This window comes from Somniosus microcephalus, chromosome 1, assembly GCF_052327205.1.
Source record: "Somniosus microcephalus isolate GS21.2 chromosome 1, FLI_Smic_1.0, whole genome shotgun sequence".
NCBI classification, from domain to species: Eukaryota; Metazoa; Chordata; class Chondrichthyes; order Squaliformes; family Somniosidae; genus Somniosus; species Somniosus microcephalus.
In genome coordinates this window covers 387301700-387320208 of record NC_140987.1, presented here as the reverse complement: position 1 = coordinate 387320208, position 18509 = coordinate 387301700, and the positions used below count along the sequence as shown (strand labels likewise).

Sequence of the window (18509 nt, the reverse complement as noted above, 5' to 3'; positions counted from 1 at the left end):
TGCGTGGATGCAATCCATCCGGACCAGGGGTTTTATCCTCTTTGGGTTTGATTAGTTTATTTAATATATCCCCTCTTATTTTAAATGCACTTATATCATTACTAATCTCAACATCCAATGCCATGTCTACCTGTTCTATCTCCCTGGTAAATACTGAAGCAAAATAATTACTTAATATTTCTGCCATCTCTCTATCGATACCGGTGGTATTATCCTGTCTATCCCTTAATGGCCCTATTTCCACCCCAACCTTCCTTTTTTTATTGATGTGCTTGTAAAATATTTTATTATTTTGTTTTATGTTCCTTGATCATTTAATTTCATAGTTCCTCTTTGTTTTTTTTTTAGCTCTCCCCTAATCTCTTCATATTCTCCCTTATCATGCACTCCCCTGCTGTCCATGTACTTGATGTATGCCTCTTTCCTTAACGTCAATTGTTCTCTTATGGCTTTATTCATCCATGGAGACTCATTAGTGTTTAGTTTGTTCTTTCCTTTTAGCGAAATATATTGTTCCTGCGCTCTGTTAAACACTGTTTTAAATGTTTCCCATTGCTATTCTACATCGTTGTTTGCCAATATTGTTGCTCATTTTATTTTCCCAAGTTCTATTCTCAGCCCCTCAAAATCAGCTTTTCTCCAATCTATTACCCTGGTTTTCGTCATACTTATGTCCTTCTCAATTATCATCTTAAAGTGTATTATACTACATAGGATTACATTACATAGGACATACAGCACAGATACAGGCCATTCAGCCCAACCAGTCTATGTCAGCATTTATGCTCCACTCGAGCCTCCTCCCATCTTTCCTCATCTAAATCGATCAGCATAACCCTCTATTCCCTTCTCCCTCATATGCTTGTCTAGCCTCCCCTTAAATGCATCTATACTATTTGCTTCAACCACTCCCTGTGGTAGAGAGTTCCACATTCTCACCACTCTTTTGGTAAAGAAGTTTCATCTGAATTCTCTATTGGATATCTTGGCGACTATCTTATATTGATGACCTCTAGTTATGCTCTTCCCCACAAGTGGATACATTTTCTCTGTATCCACTCTATCAAAACCTTTCATAATTTTAAAGACCTCTATTAGGTCACCCCCTCAGCCGCCTTTTTTCAAGAGAAAAGCGACTCAGCCTGTTCATCCTTTCCTGATATGTATACCCTCGCATTTCTGATATCATTGTGTAAATCTTCTCTGCACCCTCTCCAGTGTCTCTATATCCTTTTTATAATATGGCAACCAGAACTGTACGCAGTACTCCAAGTGTGGTCTAATCAAGGTTCGATGCAGGTTTAGCATAACTTCCCTACTTTTCAATTCTATACCTCTAGAAATAATCCCTAGTGCTTGTTTTTTTTTTATGGCCTTGCTAATCTGTGTCACGACTTTTAGTGATTTGTGTATTTGTACTCCGAGATCCCTTTGTTCCTCTACCCCCCCTAGACTCGCACTCTCCAAGTAATAAGTGACCTGCCTAATCTTCCTACCAAAATGTAACACCTACATTTATCTGTGTTGAACTTCATTTGCCAATTATATGCCCATTCTGCAAGTTTATTAATGTCCTCCTGTAATATGGTGCAGTCCTCCTCAATATTGACTCTTCCCCCCCCCCCCCAAATTTGGTATCATCCGCAAATTTAGAAATATTATGGTCGCTCTTGCCTAGATGTTCTCCTACTTTTACTTCTCATATCTGCTCTGGTTCATTCCTCATTACTAGATCCAATAGCGAATCCTCCCTTGTTGGGCTTTTTACATATTGGGTTAGAAAGGAGTCCTGTGCACATTATAGGAACTCCATCCTGTTATCCCCTTTATCTACCTCTTCTGTCCAATTAATATCGGAGTAGTTGAAATCCCCATGATTATTATTCTATGTTTTTTTTTACTCATTTCCCTAATTTGTCTGCATATTTCTTCCTCCACCTCCCTTCCACTATTAGGTGGTCTGTAGACTACACTTATTAGTGTGATTGATCCTTTATTATCTTTTATTTCTATTCATATGAATTCTATTTTTGTCTTACTGATAGTTGTATAAGCACAAGTGACCCCAACATCCAAACCCGTGACACATCAGTAACTTCTTTTATTGCTTGTGAAGCAACTCAGTCGGTGAGTTGCTTCTTATTAACACATACATCTCCTTATTAGCTCATTGCTGCCAGTTGCAGCAAGATACTACAGATTTAGCACACATGTTACAAACAGTGCAGCTGCAACTATGACTCGAGGTGAATGTGTCTTGGTGACTCCTCCCTCTGAAGGAGAAACTGTTCTTCAAGGCCTTCTTATCGAATCATGATTACATTTAGTTCTGAATTATTTGAAGTCACTTTAAATGATATTCAGGGTTTCTTAATTCTTTTAGGTCTCTGAGTAAGGATCCTTACTCAATAATCTTTTAACAGAGATGAGAGTTGTAATATACATTTAAGATTAATGTCTAATCATCAGCTTAGTTAAGTTACTTAAATTTACCTTTGTATAAGTTTCATTTTTGCATTACAGTTCCTTGCATTCTAGCAGTCATAATTAAGAATAATTTACATTGAGATTACCCTTTGCACAGGTGGTTAGAATTTACAGAAGAGAGGAAGTGATAAAGATGGACATCGGGGTAAACATCGGGGGTTGGAAAGAGAAAGTCAGGCTGGATATGTCCTGTAATCTGATCAGTAACTCTTAAAAAGCTATTGTCTTTTTTTTGTCCCTCCAACTTTCTCCCTTCCTGTCACTGACTCATGCTGGGGTATGGTGCGACTGGCACCAGCTCTTCTTTGGTAGCTCACCCAAGAAGTCATTCTTCTTGTGTTGGCAAGATGCTTTACTGTGGGGACCATCACAACTAAGCCTGATCCTGCCCTCACCAGTCATGCATGTTGTAGCATCAATAGGCTGATTATGCTCCTCTCTAGCCCAGGATCACTGAGGGCAGTTGTCGTACCCTTACTGCCACCTTGACTGAGATCAGCTAACTCAGCACAAACTGGGGACTGACCCTGGAATCTTCCTGCCCTGCACTGTTCAATTCCTCACAGGAATGTATTTTCTTAAAATGATCGTAAACTTGAACATCTTTGCCCTCTACTGATCAACTTCAGAGAGCATGGAGAGATAGAACAGCATAGCCTGACTTGGAATTATTATCTGTTAACATTTTAGAGAGATGGTGAATGAAGATGGTGACTGATTTGTGGCAGTACTGCTGCTGTATTGTAGAGTTACTGTATTGTATCAGGATGGAAATCAGTTAGAAAGGCACAGCTGCACTTGGGACAGATACCAGAAAATAATCACTTGCCAATTAAATGCCACCTGTTCCAGATGCCCGTTAAAATGATTAACAGAAAAACAATTTAACAGGAGGTTGAATTGTTGCTGTTTTAAATCACAATAGAGAAAGTACAGTAGAGGTTTTTTATCATATGTCCTTAAGTCAAATAACATTGGACTGACATAATTGTGCCAAGAGGCAGTTAGTAGTATATTTCTAATGGTCCCACTGTTTTGGCAGTTGGTAAAATGCAAGTGGGGGTGGAGGTGGGAAGGGCGGAGGGATCAGTTATTTCATTCTATGTTAAGGAATAGAAGCAGAATCGAAATATGGGCAGCCAAATTAAGGTCTACGAGACATGTAGGACCTGGACAACTAAACTCCTCCCCTCCACCTTTCACATACATCTCGGGTTGCCACCTATCCAACGTTGGTCTTGATAGTCCAGTTTTTTCAGTAGATTGTGTGGCAATTTCAGAAATATAAAACTGATTTCTCATGATGTAGAGACAATAATTAAGAATTTCAATTAATTTTCATTATTAGCAAAGCAAACAACAGAATTGAAAGAATGATCGCATCACACTTCCACAACCCCAACCCATCCCATGTCAAGTTTTGGACTAGGCAAAGAGTGAAAACCTTGCACATATCACATTATATATAAAGGACAGGTATAAGCTGGCTGGACCTCACCAACCCTACCCCTCAATCCACTGAGCCTGAGAATTTGGTTCAACTCATGTTAGGAGCGCTTAATTTAGTATTGTGTAGAATTGATTTCCCTTTTTTAATGAAATCTATATAGGCCATCTAAAAACCAGATGCTGTTTTCTTAATAAAATCTACAAAACAAAAATCTTCAAACAGATGGTGGATTTATTTAACCCTAGAAGTGTCTTATCCTATGTTGGTGTAACAAACACACTGGCCAATCCTTACAATGATAGCAAGTGAAATAGGTAATCTGACTACATGAGTTTGCACTTTAAGCACATGAGAGTTGCTGGGAACATTGCCACCAGCAGCGACTATTTACTGTCATAAAGAGATGAATTCTTTCCAAAGTTGGAAATAAGGACTAGCACTTGCTTGAAATTGATTGCCACTACCCGCTGGTCAAGATAATCAGTTGTTTTTATCAGTCACGAGTTTCAAAGACTCACGCTGATATGAAAGTAGAGCTTAACTAGAGATTCATAACTGAATAGAAGGAAGTCAGTGATCTGATGGAGGAGCCTATATTATATGTTGGACAGGGCAGTCCCTCTATTTTCCATCAAACTAATATATTGGAGAATTATTGATGAACATTGGTTCTGAATAATTGATGAATTCTTTGCTAATACTTGCTTATATACTTCAATAGAAAGAAAATTGTGTTTCCCTAATGTTGATGTTTGTCCAATTACTCTATAGGGGGTGCTATTTAGTACAGAATTAGTGCTGAACTCTTTAATATACCCTATAGACGTTTTGAGGAGTATAGCACAGTGTTTTGTATCAGTTGTCTCATTTGTAACCAATTTGAGTCGCAGTAAAGCTTCAATAAAACAATTGGCACAAGTAAGTGAGAAAATGGGAAGAAAAAGTGGAAATAATGAATTATCAAATAAATATGACATATGCAAATATCCATTGAGTAAATGTTTTAACAAGAGTTAAGAACAGTACAGCAGTTAGGGCCTTTGGATCATTGCAGTGGTCTTCTCACTGGACTATGCCCTTTAACTCCTATACTATTTGTCCAGTTGCCAGACACAGCCATGTTCACCATACTTGAATTGCCAACTCTCCCTTCTTTGTCTAAATTAATGTCTTTTGCCAACCTGAGCAATATTTTACAAGGGTAAAGAGACCACTAAGTGCCAAAAGGATGAGCTACAGTTAAATTTGCAGGGATTTTAAAACCTGCTTTAGGCTTCCAGTATCTTTGGGTTGTTAAAACCCTTCACTTATTTTGTTTGATACACTTATCTCATTACTTAGTTTATTTGCATATTTTGTATGTGTGCTAAGAAAGGTTGTTCTGAAACAAGGAGATGAGTTGGAAGGTTTGCTCCAGTCCACAATGCCTGTCTAAGAGAGTGAGCTTGTCCCCAGGCTACTTCCAAAAGCACTGTTGAAGCAGCCAGCTGAAGATGTATGAGAGCACCACAAGTTATCATACTCTGATTCTCCCTCAGAGGAAGCACCTTGCTTCCATCTAGTACCTCCCTTCCATCACCTAATGCAAAATTGAAGAACTCATCGCATGCACGTTCATAGGGGAGATACTTTCCCAACTTATAAATTTGGACCTCAACATGCTACTAAACCTGGTATGAGGTCTTAGTTTCCAGTTCTCTGGGATTATTTAGTAGTACACTTGTAGTGAAGCATATTCAGAAGAATTCAGAACTGGGCAAGTTATTTCTGTTCCTACATTTACACAAGGTTCCACAGTGAGACGTGGCTTTACTAGTGATTATTATTTTAGATACTGTACAGGTTAATGTTAGTAGCTGAGATTTTATGCTTCAGCGGAAACCTGACATGGAGTCAGAGCAGTCAGCTTCATTTGAATAATTTTGGTATGCTCTCGGTGGGATTTCCACCTGCACCGCGGAGCCGACCTTGGAAAAGGGAGGAACATCACTGCTGCAGGCTTCAGGCACTGCGGACTGTGTTTGAATGCTCCCAGGGCAGCTAAAGATATTCTCTTTTTTTTTAATGTACATTTCCTGGGCAGAGGAATTGTAATTAATTACACTACACTGTCCACAGCAACGCGATACAGAAGGAACATACCAGCATTCCGACTATCCAGTGTTGCCATGGTGTTAATGATAGGCGATACATTAAATGGCATTTTCTAATCATTAGCATGTAATCTGAATACAGCTACCCTCAATAGAGCAGACATATTCAACGCTCTCTGTCAATTTTGGCCGAAAATCCCAGAAGTACTGCTGCCCATGGAGAGAGCAGAATACCTACATTGGAAAATAAGCATAACTCCAGTGGAGAATCTAGTGTGTCATCATAGCTCAGTCAGTAGCACACTCCTATCTAGATTAGAATGTTGTGGCTTCAAACTTCACAACAAGTTTTGCATGCATAATCTAGCCACACACTTAAATCCTGTCTACCTGGCTAAGTGGTTGTTAAATCTGTAATGAGAAGTAGGTAGCCATGATCTTCTGGAAGGATGAGATCAAATGGGTCTTCTTCATCCAAACCTCTGTTGTGAGATCTAGTACCAAAAAGAGTGCAGCGTCCTATGAATATCTTCACACCAGTATTCCTAGAATTTATTCCACTGTAATTGAAATGGCTTGCATAATATCTACAATAAATAAAGAACAAGAGGTGAGGGAAATTCAAATGTCCATCTTTCTAAAAATGATTATTAACATGGTAAATTCAAAATGTTGACCTCTATGCAAAGCCACTGAGTGTAGGATGGGAGCTTCCCATCAACATACTGAAGGAGGGAAAGGTGGAGGCTGGTCTCTTCTTGTCACTCTTCTGTGTCTCCTAGTGGCTGGCAACAGAGCAGTCTTTTTGGGGCCCTCCAAACTGATCTATAGTCTGAGTTTGCTGGGAATGTGTGTTGTGCAGAGAAAGGATACAAGGCAAAATGGGAGACGTTACTAAATGAACTTTTCTAGAAATTCAAAATATCCCATTTACCAGTGAAATTAATTAATGTTTCAACTACAGAATAGCAAGGGTTAGAGCACTAACACTCAGAGCCATGGAGTGAAGGGTAAACATAGGTTTGAGTCCTGCCGAGCTCAGCTTCCAATCTTCCAATTGAAGGCTGTGGAATCTTCCCATGGGAGGAAGGGGGGATGGGTACATGGAGGCGAGAGTCATGACTAAACTATCTCTACTGCCTCCTGGAAGTCAGGTACAGAGACAATTGGTGGCAACCTGAGTGGAAGCCAAGCACCTGCATGTTTACCAGCAGAGTTGACTCGGCCAGGAGGGTCAAAGACAAGGGACCATTTACAAAATGAAAATGAGAAAGTATTAAAACAAAGCTGCAGGAGTGTTCTACTGCATATTAATAGTCATGTAAATAATTCTGGATTTTATAAATTGGGCAAAGAGGTAATGATAAATGAGGCCACAGTTAAGAGTGGTGTGTTGAGTTTTGGGCACCCCAGTTTAGAAAGGGCAATAAAGCCATAGATTCACCAAGATAAGAAATTATTGTTATGAGAAGCAAATTGAGATATGGGACTATTATAAACCTTGGGTCTGTTGTAGATACTGTCACACATTCAATGGCGTTGCTGACTCCTGTAAGCAGACCCCATGTCCCTTCTACTTTGGCGTTCACCTGCCCTGTCTAATATCTAGGTATATGATATCATAAACTGGGAGCTGTAAACAATGCATTCCACACCTGACTCCTTTCTGTAGCGTGGTAGCCAAGTGATTGAGGCTTGTGACTCCTCATTCAGTGGGCATTGCAGGCACTGGCACAGTGATGGCCTTTAAACTTGCAGCATTGCATCCAGGTGGGAAAAGTCCATCAATTTGACACTTCTTCAGTGTCACTCTACTGGTCCACTCCAAAATAGTTCGGACTCTTTCCTTGACTGAGGGCTGGCCAATAGAGCCACTAGTTAATCACGCTACAACCCCTCTGCCCCCTCCCCCACAGCTGTGGGCTCCCTAGCGACTAACTCCCATTGTTTTCAGAATGATTGTTGTTAACCCAACACAATGAACCTGCATGGCAGGGATGCATTAACGGTCCCCCATTGTTCCAGATCGTTAAGGATAACAGCTTCAGTGATTGGCTCATCTGGCTTGAATACATGTCTCCTTTTCACTCCAACCCAACTGTAAACTGGATTTTAACACTTTGTGGACTAAAGCAACCCTTTCTTTATAAATCATATGCAAAAAAATCCTCATCATGGAAAAATGGTCATAAATACTGAAATCTAACAGGGACTACTACCATTGGGCAGCGAAAATGGGAGATTTTAGGAGCCACAAACTCCGTCCCCTAGCCACTGACTCCATCCCTCTCCCTAACATCTGTCTGAGTCTGAACCACACTGTTCGCAACCTTAGTGTCATATTTGACCCTGAAATGAGCTTCCAACCACATATCCGCAGCATAACTAAGACCACCTATTTCCACCTCCATAACATCGCCCGTCTCCACCCTTGCCTCCGCTCATCCACTGCTAAAACCCTCATCCATGCCTTTGTTACCTCTAGACTTGACTATTCCAATGCACTCCTGGCTGGCTTCCCACATTCTACCCCATGTAAATTTGAGGTCATCCAAAACTCGGCGGCCCGTGTCCTAACTTGCACCAAGTCCCGTTCGCCCATCACCCCTGTGCTCGCTGACCTACATTGGCTCCCGGTTAAGCAATGCCTCGATTTCAAAATTCTCATCCTTGTTTTCAAATCCCTCCATGGCCTCGCCCCTCCCTATCTCTGTAATCTCCTTCAGCCCCACAACCACACCCCCTCCCCCCGAGATATCTGCGCTCCTCTAATTCTGCCCTCTTGAGCATCCCTGATTATAATCGCTTAACCATTGGTGGCCGTGCCTTCTGTTGCCTAGGCCCTAAGCTCTGGAATTGCCGGCCTAAACCTCTCCACCTCACTACCTGTTTCCTCCTTAAAGGCACTCCTTAAAACCTACCTCTTTGATCAAGCTTTTGGTCACCTGCTCTAATTTCTCCTTATGTGGAGCCCTAATACGCCTGTGAAGCGCCTTGGGACATTTTACTACGTTAAAGGCGCTATATAAATACAAGTTGTTGTTTTTAAAATGATGAAGGATTTTGATTGGGTGATTAGGAAAAGAATATTTAGTCAGGATGGGGGTTGGTTGAGGCACAAACCATTGCATCTTTTAAGGAAAAGGTGGATAAATATTTGAAGCAGAGTAAAATACAGAGCTAGGGGCAGGAGGAAGGGAGCAGGACAATGGGATTAGTTTTGCATTGCTTGAGCCGAGAGCCAGCACAGGCGCAATGGGCCGAATTGCCTCTTTTGTGCTGTTAACTTCTATGGTTCTATAATTGGAACTGTCTAGGTTTCAAAGCAGGATGTTTGAAGCATTGCATTGCCTTTGTGGGTCAGATCACTGGCATGCATGGTGAGGGCCTCAGCACATTAGATTTTCTCCTTAATTCCTGGCCTGAGGTATGCAGTACAGGGAGGGAAGTCAGAGGCTTGCAAAATCAGAGGGAGAGAAGAGAGGATGTCCTCACTGAACACCAGTCCCGTGCCTCCTAGCCAGAGAGGATTGGTTATGGATTCGGAGCAGCCTGTTTCTAGCATGTGGCCCTGAAAGATCAATGATTGGATTGCAAAAGTAAAATTCCTGAGCAATTGTGTCTTTCATTGGAGGATAAAACCCTCAGACAAAAACTTCTTATAATATTATGGTGAAAAAAACCTTATATTTAAGTATTCTTCACTTTCTTTTCTGTCCAGGCCAACATATATCTAGGAGAAGATACCATTAAGTCGTCAGGTTTACTGAAATCACATTTATTGCAATTGCTGCAAACAACTACATCTTCTCCAAGTCAAGTGAGTTCAAGCTTTTTATTTTATATAAGTTCTAATTACATTTATTTAGAAAATGCTTACAATGCAAAAAAGGTGGCTCGATTTAACAAATTGACATTCATTACCTTTGTGTAACGTATAATTCCACAGACTGTGACCTTGTGGTCCAACAACAATTTATAGACAATGGTATACAGGTGAGAGAGAGGGACCCGAATTAGAAGTGATTAAATTTGAGGAGGGGATAGAACCAAAGCCACAGTGTTAATTTGTGTTATTGTAAAAAAAATACTGATAGCTCAGTTACCAAAAGAATACAACTTCTAGTGTTTAGTATATTTTAATAAAGAAAACATTCAGAAATTATAATTGATATAACTCCAGTTCTGGAATTAACTAATGCAAGTTCTGCTTGGATTTTTGTAGTTTATTTTTGTTAAAAAGGAAATAACCTTTTAAGTACTTAGAGATGAGAAATGTATATGTCAATAGTGATAAAGGCTTGTTGACTGTGTGCATATCTCTGCAGTTCCTGTGTTATTTTCCATTACATACCAACAGGAGCCATGTTCATGAACAGATGTCTGGTTGTTAAGCTGTGTCATTATGTACTTAATGCTTTTTGTGACATGTTCTTAAGTACAGTCAGTGATTGTTGACTGCAGCAAAACACAATTGCCCATTCATTATTCTTGCTCTGGGAGGACAGCAACAGACTGGTACTTACAGATAGTTTATAAATTCTCCATGTATTGCTTCCTTCATGAGTAGGTTAAAAGTAAAAGAAAAATAAATTCTTTGATCAGATTTCTCCCTCCCCCTAACATCTCAGAAAATCTACCGGCATCAAATGGACACTTCACTGTGATGCACATTTAACAGCTTGAATCTTGTGGGAACTGAGTCCAATAAATGTGAGATATATTTTATGATGCTGTGCTAATCTAGTGTGTCCTGTAGCAGTTGAGTGGAAAGCCAGTTCTCATTCAGATTCAGTGCTCCCAGAACAGGTTTTTGCTGAACACAATGCAGTTTTGTCCTCTCCATTTTTCCATGTGCAGGATCACTGTGTAGAGTGCGTGAGTCTGCTCCAATGCAATTTTACTAAATAATACAGAAACAATGTTAAATGTGCCCAGAACATTTAGTCTGCCCGAGATCTAATTTGATTGATGCAGGCATCTTAGGTCTCACCATTGTAGATTCTGGAAATATTAGGCAGTTAGAAAAGTGATCCAGAACTAAGAAGAGATAACAAGAGATTCACTATATTTTTTCTGCAAAGCTCCAATCCATGACACATAGAAAGCTGTGATCTGCTCTATAATATGTAGAGGGTAATGCTCCAGTCTATAATGAAGAGGGCTGTGATCTGCTCTATAATATGTAGAGGGTAATGCTCCAGTCTATAATGCAGAGGGCTGTGATCTGATCCATGACAGAGGGCTATGATCAGGTCTATAATGCTCCAGTGTACAATACACAGAGGGCTTTTATCCAGTCTATAATGCAGAGTATGATAATCTACTGTATAACACATAGAGGATGAGCGGAGCAGGCCTTTGGCTTAATGGTAGCATTCCCACCTCTCGAGTCAGAAGGTGCAGGGTTGAAGCCCCACTCCAGATAGTCCTGCCTAGTGGAGACTAGAGCTCCAGATCTAAATTCTGGGCTGGCATCCAGCGGGATACTCTTGTCTGCTAGCGTCACCCGCCTTATTGTATGGGTTGTGGGAGCCCATAAAGCCTCTCACTGTATAGGACTAACCACCCTATCGGCTGGTATAAAGATGGAGAGAGCGCTCACGTGGTGGCCTGTCAGACTGTTAATCAGCCTGCAAATCCTTCCACTGCTTCACACTATTCTCTCCAAGGGAAGAGTGTGAAGATGCAGAAACAACGACCTTGATGAGCACAAAATTAGCACAACAAAGTAAGAAAATAATGTGAACCTGGGAGTGAATTATAAGGCAGTAATGCCACAGAGGACTATAACATCATAAGCCAGTAGAGCAAATCTCATATGCTTTATGAATATCATCTGAATCTTCTTCCACGATGGTATCACTGGCAGATACTTATTTGATAGTGACTGACAACTTTACTGGAGTTTTTTTCTTAGAGTTGGTGAGAGGGGAGAGTAATGGCTATAAAAGGAGATTAGTGTGAAAGCTTGATTGTATATATGTTCTGACAGTCAGTAGTAGAAAAGAGTTTTTAAAAACATAGATATTTATTGGAACTAGTGGCTGAAAAAAAACCTCAAGGCTTTTAGTCATTTCTAAATAAAGTCCCCAATATTCTTCTGGCAAAACAATGTTTAATAGTCAGTTATTGTCTATATGTGGAAACCTTAAAAGAAAGAACTTGTATTTATATAGCACCTTTCATGACCTCAGGTTGTCATAATGCACTTTACAGCCAATGAAGTACTTTTGAAGTGTAGAAACATGGCAGCTAATTTGGGCACAGACAGCAATGAGATATTGGCCCAGAAATTCGGGTCTCCACGGGTGAGTACGCACGGGGTACTCGCCCGTAGGCCCGATGGAAGTGCCGGTTTCCTGCATGCACTGCGCATGCGCGGGAAACCGGCACTTCCGTTCCTCTGAACGAAGGGGTTCAGAGGTCGTGCGCGGGGGAGGCTGCGCGTGCGCATCAAACTTAGTTTTTTTTTACAGGTTTCTCCAGGAACGTAAGCCTGCAGAATTTAGAAATGTAAAAAGCAGGCGTAAGGCCTGCTTTTTACAAGGTAAGTGGTGAATTAATTAAAATTAAAACATTTTTCCCACAGGTTTATTATTTTTAAATACTTTAAAGCAAGGTAAGTTTATTTTTAGCCCCGTTAGAATATAAAATTATTTTTTTCAAAAATTTAAATTATTGTTTAAAATAGTTATTTCATGTAATTTATAGTTTATTTTAAAAATGTGATTTAAAAAAAATTTATTTGAAGGTTTAGTGCTATTTTGGGGCTGTAGTATTTATAAGTCTTGACAGCACTTCCTGTCAGACTTATGAATGGCGCATTCCCTGCTCCGATTGGCTGCCCATGGCCCATGTGATCCCAGGGGAGGCATCGAACTAACTGCGCCCCTGGGATATGCAAGCACTGCGCGCCGGCAGCTGGACCAGGCCCCGGATCGGAATTCCATGGGAGCCCATAGCTCAATGGCCGGCGCGCAAGGTAAGTGCAGATCGGGAGCTTGCACCCGCGGGAAGCCCCCGACCCGAATTTCTGGGCCAATGACCAAATAATCTGTTTTAATGATGCTATTTGAGGAATAAACTTTGGCCAGGACACCAGGGAGGATTCCCTGCTCTTTTTAGAAATAGTACCATGGGATCTTTTATATACAGCCGAGAGGGCAGGTGGGGCTTCAGTTTAATAACTCATCTGAAAGACGGCACCTCCGACAGTGCAGCACTCCTTCAGTACTGCATGGTGCTTCAGCCTAGATTTTGTGCTCAAGACTCTGGAGTGGGACTTGAACCCACAACCTTCTGACTTCAGTGCTGCCATTGAGCCACAGCTGACATCCAAGATCAGGCAGTGAAGGTCAGGGCTGTATGATACCAGTATAAGGCTAGGGCAAACATGAAATTTTTTTTCAACAGGTTACTGCCAATAGCACACAATAGAAATTGAAAAATAATTGAAATACTACGCACTTTAACCAATAATAATAAGCTGCGGAACTCAAATGAACAGCACTGAACCACGTAATAGTAATAAGACTGCTGCTGGTCTTTTATAACGTGCTTTGTGCTTCTTGAGTTCTTTGACAATTTTATTGTGCAGCACAGGCTGAAGTGTGAATGCAAACCACAGTGGGAAGATTACTTAAAAAGGAGCAATTATTCCCTTCCCAGGAAAAGAAAGGAGAAAAACCGAAGGAGTGTTAATGAGTGTTAAGAGATATGGACACAGTTTGTTGGAAAACGTACAGCTTCCAATTGCTTTTATTCAATAGAGTGAGCTCATTATTTACAGAGGTATTCGTGGTATGGCAGTGTAGCTGTGGACTCCTGGTACGACCACCAGATGACCTTAAACTCCCTTCCATGGGGTTGTTACTTAAGGCAGGAAAAACTGAATGAGTTCCAAGAAATATTACGGTGAAATCCTTGAATTACTCCCATTGTACAGAAGCTATTTAAAAAAGCACAGGAGATCTTGTCTTGACAACTATGCTTTTGAAATATGAGGTAGTTCTGATTAAGAGAATATCTAATATTTTCCTTACTGGAACCACAATCTTGAATCAGTCACGCAATACACAGATTGCAGTTAGTAAACACCCCCACAACAGGCTTTGGCTGCTCTAGTTAAATGTAATCTGGATATATATATTATGTGTGTGTATGTATGTGTATATGTATGTATGTGTATATGTAATTATGTATATATGTATTATATGAATAATACTGCCATTTTTATAATGAATGTCCCTGAAACCAGTATACTGTAATATCATGTTTCATGGTGTCAAAGAATTATAGCAGCATACCAAAGCAACCAGGGTTAAGGACATCTCCTCTGGGCTGGAGAGAAACTTGGAGTGGGAGGGGGAGGATCCAGTTGTCGTGGTCCATGTTGGTACCAACGACATAGATAGGACAAGGAAGGAGGTTCTGCTGAGGGAGTTTGAGCAGCTAGGGGCCAAATTAAAAAGCAGAACCACAAGGGTAATAATCTCTGGATTACTACCTGAGCCACGTGCAAATTTGGCTAGGGTAAATAAAATTAGAGAGTTAAATGCGTGGCTCAAAGACTGGTGTGGGAGAAATGGGTTTTGCTTCCTGGGACACTGGCATCAGCACTGGGACAGGGGAGAGCTGTTCCGTTGGGATGGACTTCACTTGGCCAGTGCTGGGACTAGAGTCCTGGCGAATCGAATAACTAGGGCTGTAGAGAGGGCTTTAAACTAATTATTGGGGGGGAGGTTTTAAGAGAGCGAAAAATAAAAATGACAGCGGAGAAGGCAATAGGGCAAGGTAGCAGTGGGGGAATTAAAAACCAGAGCGTGTCAGGAAGGGACAGAATGTATAATGATAAAGGTAAAGTAGTAAAAGGGGTAAAAGCAGGAATAAATTGTCAGAAAACATATTTGAAAGTTCTTTATCTGAATGCACGCAGCATTCGTAACAAAATTGACGAGTTGACGGTACAAATAACTACACATGGGTATGACCTGGTGGTCATTACGGAAACATGGCTGCAAGATAATCATGACTGGGAACTAAACATACACGGGTATTTGACAATTACGAAGGACAGACAGGAAGGAAAGGGAGGCGGGGTTGCTATGTTAATCAAGGATGGAATCACTGCAATAGTCAGAAATGATATTGGGTCAAAGGATCAAGGTAGTGAAAAGTTTGGGTGGAGATAAGGAATAATAAGGGGAAAAAGTCACTAGTGGGCATAGTCTATAGGCCTCCTAACAGTTGCGACTCTGTTGGTCGGAGTATAAATCAGGAAATAGTTGGGGCTTGTAATAAGGGAACAGCTATAATCATGGGGGATTTTAACTTTCATATTGACTGGACTAATCAAATTGGGCATGGCAGCCTTGAGGAAGAGTTCATAGAGTGTATTAGGGACGGGTTCCTTGAGCAGTATGTAACTGAACCAACCAGGGGGCAGGCAATCTTAGATCTGGTCCTGTGTAATGAGACAGGATTAATAAAAAATGTCCTAGTAAAGGATCCCCTTGGAATGAGTGACCATAATATGGTTGAATTCCAAATTCAGTTTGAGGGTGAGAGAGTTGGATCTCAAACCAGCGTACTGAGCTTAAATAAAGGAGACTATGAAGGTATGAGAGTAGAATTGACTAAAGTGGACTGGGAAAACAGATTAAAGTGTAAGACGGTACAAGAGCAGTGGTCTACATTCAAGGAGATATTTCACATCTTTCAAGATAAATATATTCCACTGAGGAAAAAGGGGAAGAAAAGAAAAGACAGCCATCCGTGGCTTAGTAAAGTAATAAAGGATAGTATCCGACTGAAAACAAGGGCATATAAAGTAGCCAAATCTAGTGGGAGGATAGAAGATTGGGAAGCATTTAAAAGCCAGCAAACAATAACTAAAAGATTAATTAAGAAAGGGAAGATAGATTATGAAAGTAAACTAGCAAAAAATATAAAAACAGATAGCAAGAGTTTCTACAGCTATATAAAAAGAAAAAGGGTGGCTAAAGTGAACGTTGGTCCCTTAGAGGATGGGACCAGGAAACTAGTGGTGGGGAACATGGAGATGGCAAAGACGCTGAACAAATATTTTGTATCAGTCTTTACAGTAGAGGACACTAAAAATATCCCAACACTGGACAAACAGGGGGCAATGGGGGGGGGGGGCGGAGGAGCTAAACACGATTAAAATCACTAAGGAGATGGTACTCAGTAAAATAATGGGACTTAAGGTGGATAAACCCCCCGGACCTGATGGCCTACATCCTAGGGTCTTGAGAGAAGTGGCGGTAGGGATTGTGGAAGCATTGGTGATCATTTTCCAGAACTCCCTGGACTCAGGAAAGGTCCCAGCAGATTGGAAAACTGCTAATGTAACACCCTTATTTAAGAAGGGAAGTAGACAAAAAGCTGGAAACTATAGACCAGTTAGCCTAACATCTGTGGTTGGCAAAATGTTGGAGTCCATTATTAAGGAAACAGTAACAGAGCATTTGGATAAACATAATTTAATAGGACAGAGTCAGCATGGTTTTATGAAGGGGAAGTCATGGTTGACAAATTTGCTCAAATTCTTTGAGGATGTAGCATACAGGGTGGATAAAGGGGAACCAGTGGATGTAGTGTATTTGGACTTCCAAAAGGCATTTAACAAGGTTCCACACAAAAGATTACTGATCAAGATAAGAAATCACGGGATTGGGGGTAATATACTGGCATGGGTGGAAGATTGGCTATCTAACAGAAAACAAAGAGTTGGGATAAATGGTTCATTCTCGGGCTGGCAATCAGTAACTAGTGGTGTTCCACAGGGGTCAGTGCTGGGACCCCAACTCTTTACAATCTATATTAACGATTTGGAGGAAGGGACCGAGTGCAACATATCCAAGTTTGCCGACGATACAAAGATGGGAGGGAAAGCAGTGAGTGAGGAGGACATAAAAAACCTGCAAAAGGACATAGACAGGCTAAGTGAGTGGGCAGAGATTTGGCAGATGCAATATAATGTTGGAAAGTGTGAGGTTATGCACTTTGGCAGAAAAAATCAAAGAGCAAGTTATTATCTAAATGGAGAGAAACTGCAAAGTGCTACAGTACAAAGGGATCTGGGGGTCCTGGTGCATGAAACACAAAAAGTTAGTATGCAGGTGCAGCAGGTGATCAGGAAGGCCAATGGAATCTTAGCTTTTATTGCAAGGGGATGGAGTATAAAAACAGGGAAGTCTTGCTGCAGTTATACAGGGTATTGGTGAGGCCACACCTGGAATACTGCGTGCAGTTTTGGTTTCCATATTTAAGAAAAGATATACTTGCTCTCGAGGCAGTTCAGAGAAGGTTCACTCGGTTGATTCCAGAGATGAGGGGGTTGACGTATGAGGAAAGGTTGAGTAGGTTGGGACTCTACTCATTGGAGTTCAGAAGAATGAGAGGCGATCTTATCGAAACATATAAGATTGTGAGGGGGCTTGATCGGGTGGATGCGGTGAGGATGTTTCCACTGATGGGTGAGACTAGAACTAGGGGGCATAATCTAAGAATAAGGGGCTACCCTTTCAAAACTGAGATGAGGAGAAACTTCTTCACTCAGAGGGTAGTAAATCTATGGAATTTGCTACCCCAGAGAGCTGCGGAAGCTGCAACATTAAATAAATTTAAAATGGAAATAGACATTTTCCTAGCAGATAAGGGAATTAGGGGTTACGGGGAGAGGGCAGGGAAGTGGACGTGAGTCTCGATTCGGATCAGCCATGATCCTATTGAATGGCGGAGCAGGCCCGAGAGGCTGTATGGCCTACTTCTGCTCCTACTTCTTTTGTTCTTATGTATTGGACTACTTACCTGGACTGTCAGCGTCACTGAAAAATCAAATCTAAATTTAATGTAGAATTATCTAAAGATGCTTATATTGAGAGGTAAACTAATAAAATACAGTGAAAGTGCTGATATTTCTCAACAAAGTGATAATTGTTCTGATGGTTAACTTCGTGGGCAATATACTAGCATGGATAACACTGTATCCTCGAGAGATAAGCTAGCAGTTTATGCCCTTGATTGCCCCCTTACTGAATTTCTGATGTCACGGCATTGAGCAAAGGCTATTGACAGAATAAAATGGCACTTTCTCCCAACTACCTGTTTCAAAGCAGCATTGGTGGAGGCCTGGGAGCCAAATTGTCTTTTTGCTCTCATTACATGCCACAGAGTCCTTTAGACTGGGAAAGGGAGGAATTCTTTTTAAAAATCTGAAAGAGGGATTTTCACCAAAAATAAATAAATAAATGCATTCGAGTGACCACCTTAATGGTTGACTTTTGAATCATTAGGAAAATGTCTATTTTATGGAGTTTACCTACAGTGCCTCCCCACTGTGGTGTAACTCCAGTACACCCGTCGGATAATGCATTCTGTAAATTTGCAAGTAATAACCAGCTCCTCTTACTAGGAGACCTCAGTTAAATAGCACTGCTTTAAATTGCCTTAAG

General features: G+C 40.9%; 1 protein-coding gene across 1 annotated transcript in view; it reads left to right on the top strand.

Annotated features, from left to right (window-relative positions):
• klf5l (Kruppel like factor 5 like) overlaps window positions 1–18509 on the top strand; it is a 61653-nt gene that overhangs the window by 7776 nt on the left and 35368 nt on the right. Inside the window, exon 2 of the mRNA XM_085997103.1 lies at window positions 9752–9850. Coding sequence (XP_085853229.1) covers window positions 9752–9850 — 99 coding nt within the window. The remainder of the gene's footprint in view (window positions 1–9751; window positions 9851–18509) is intronic.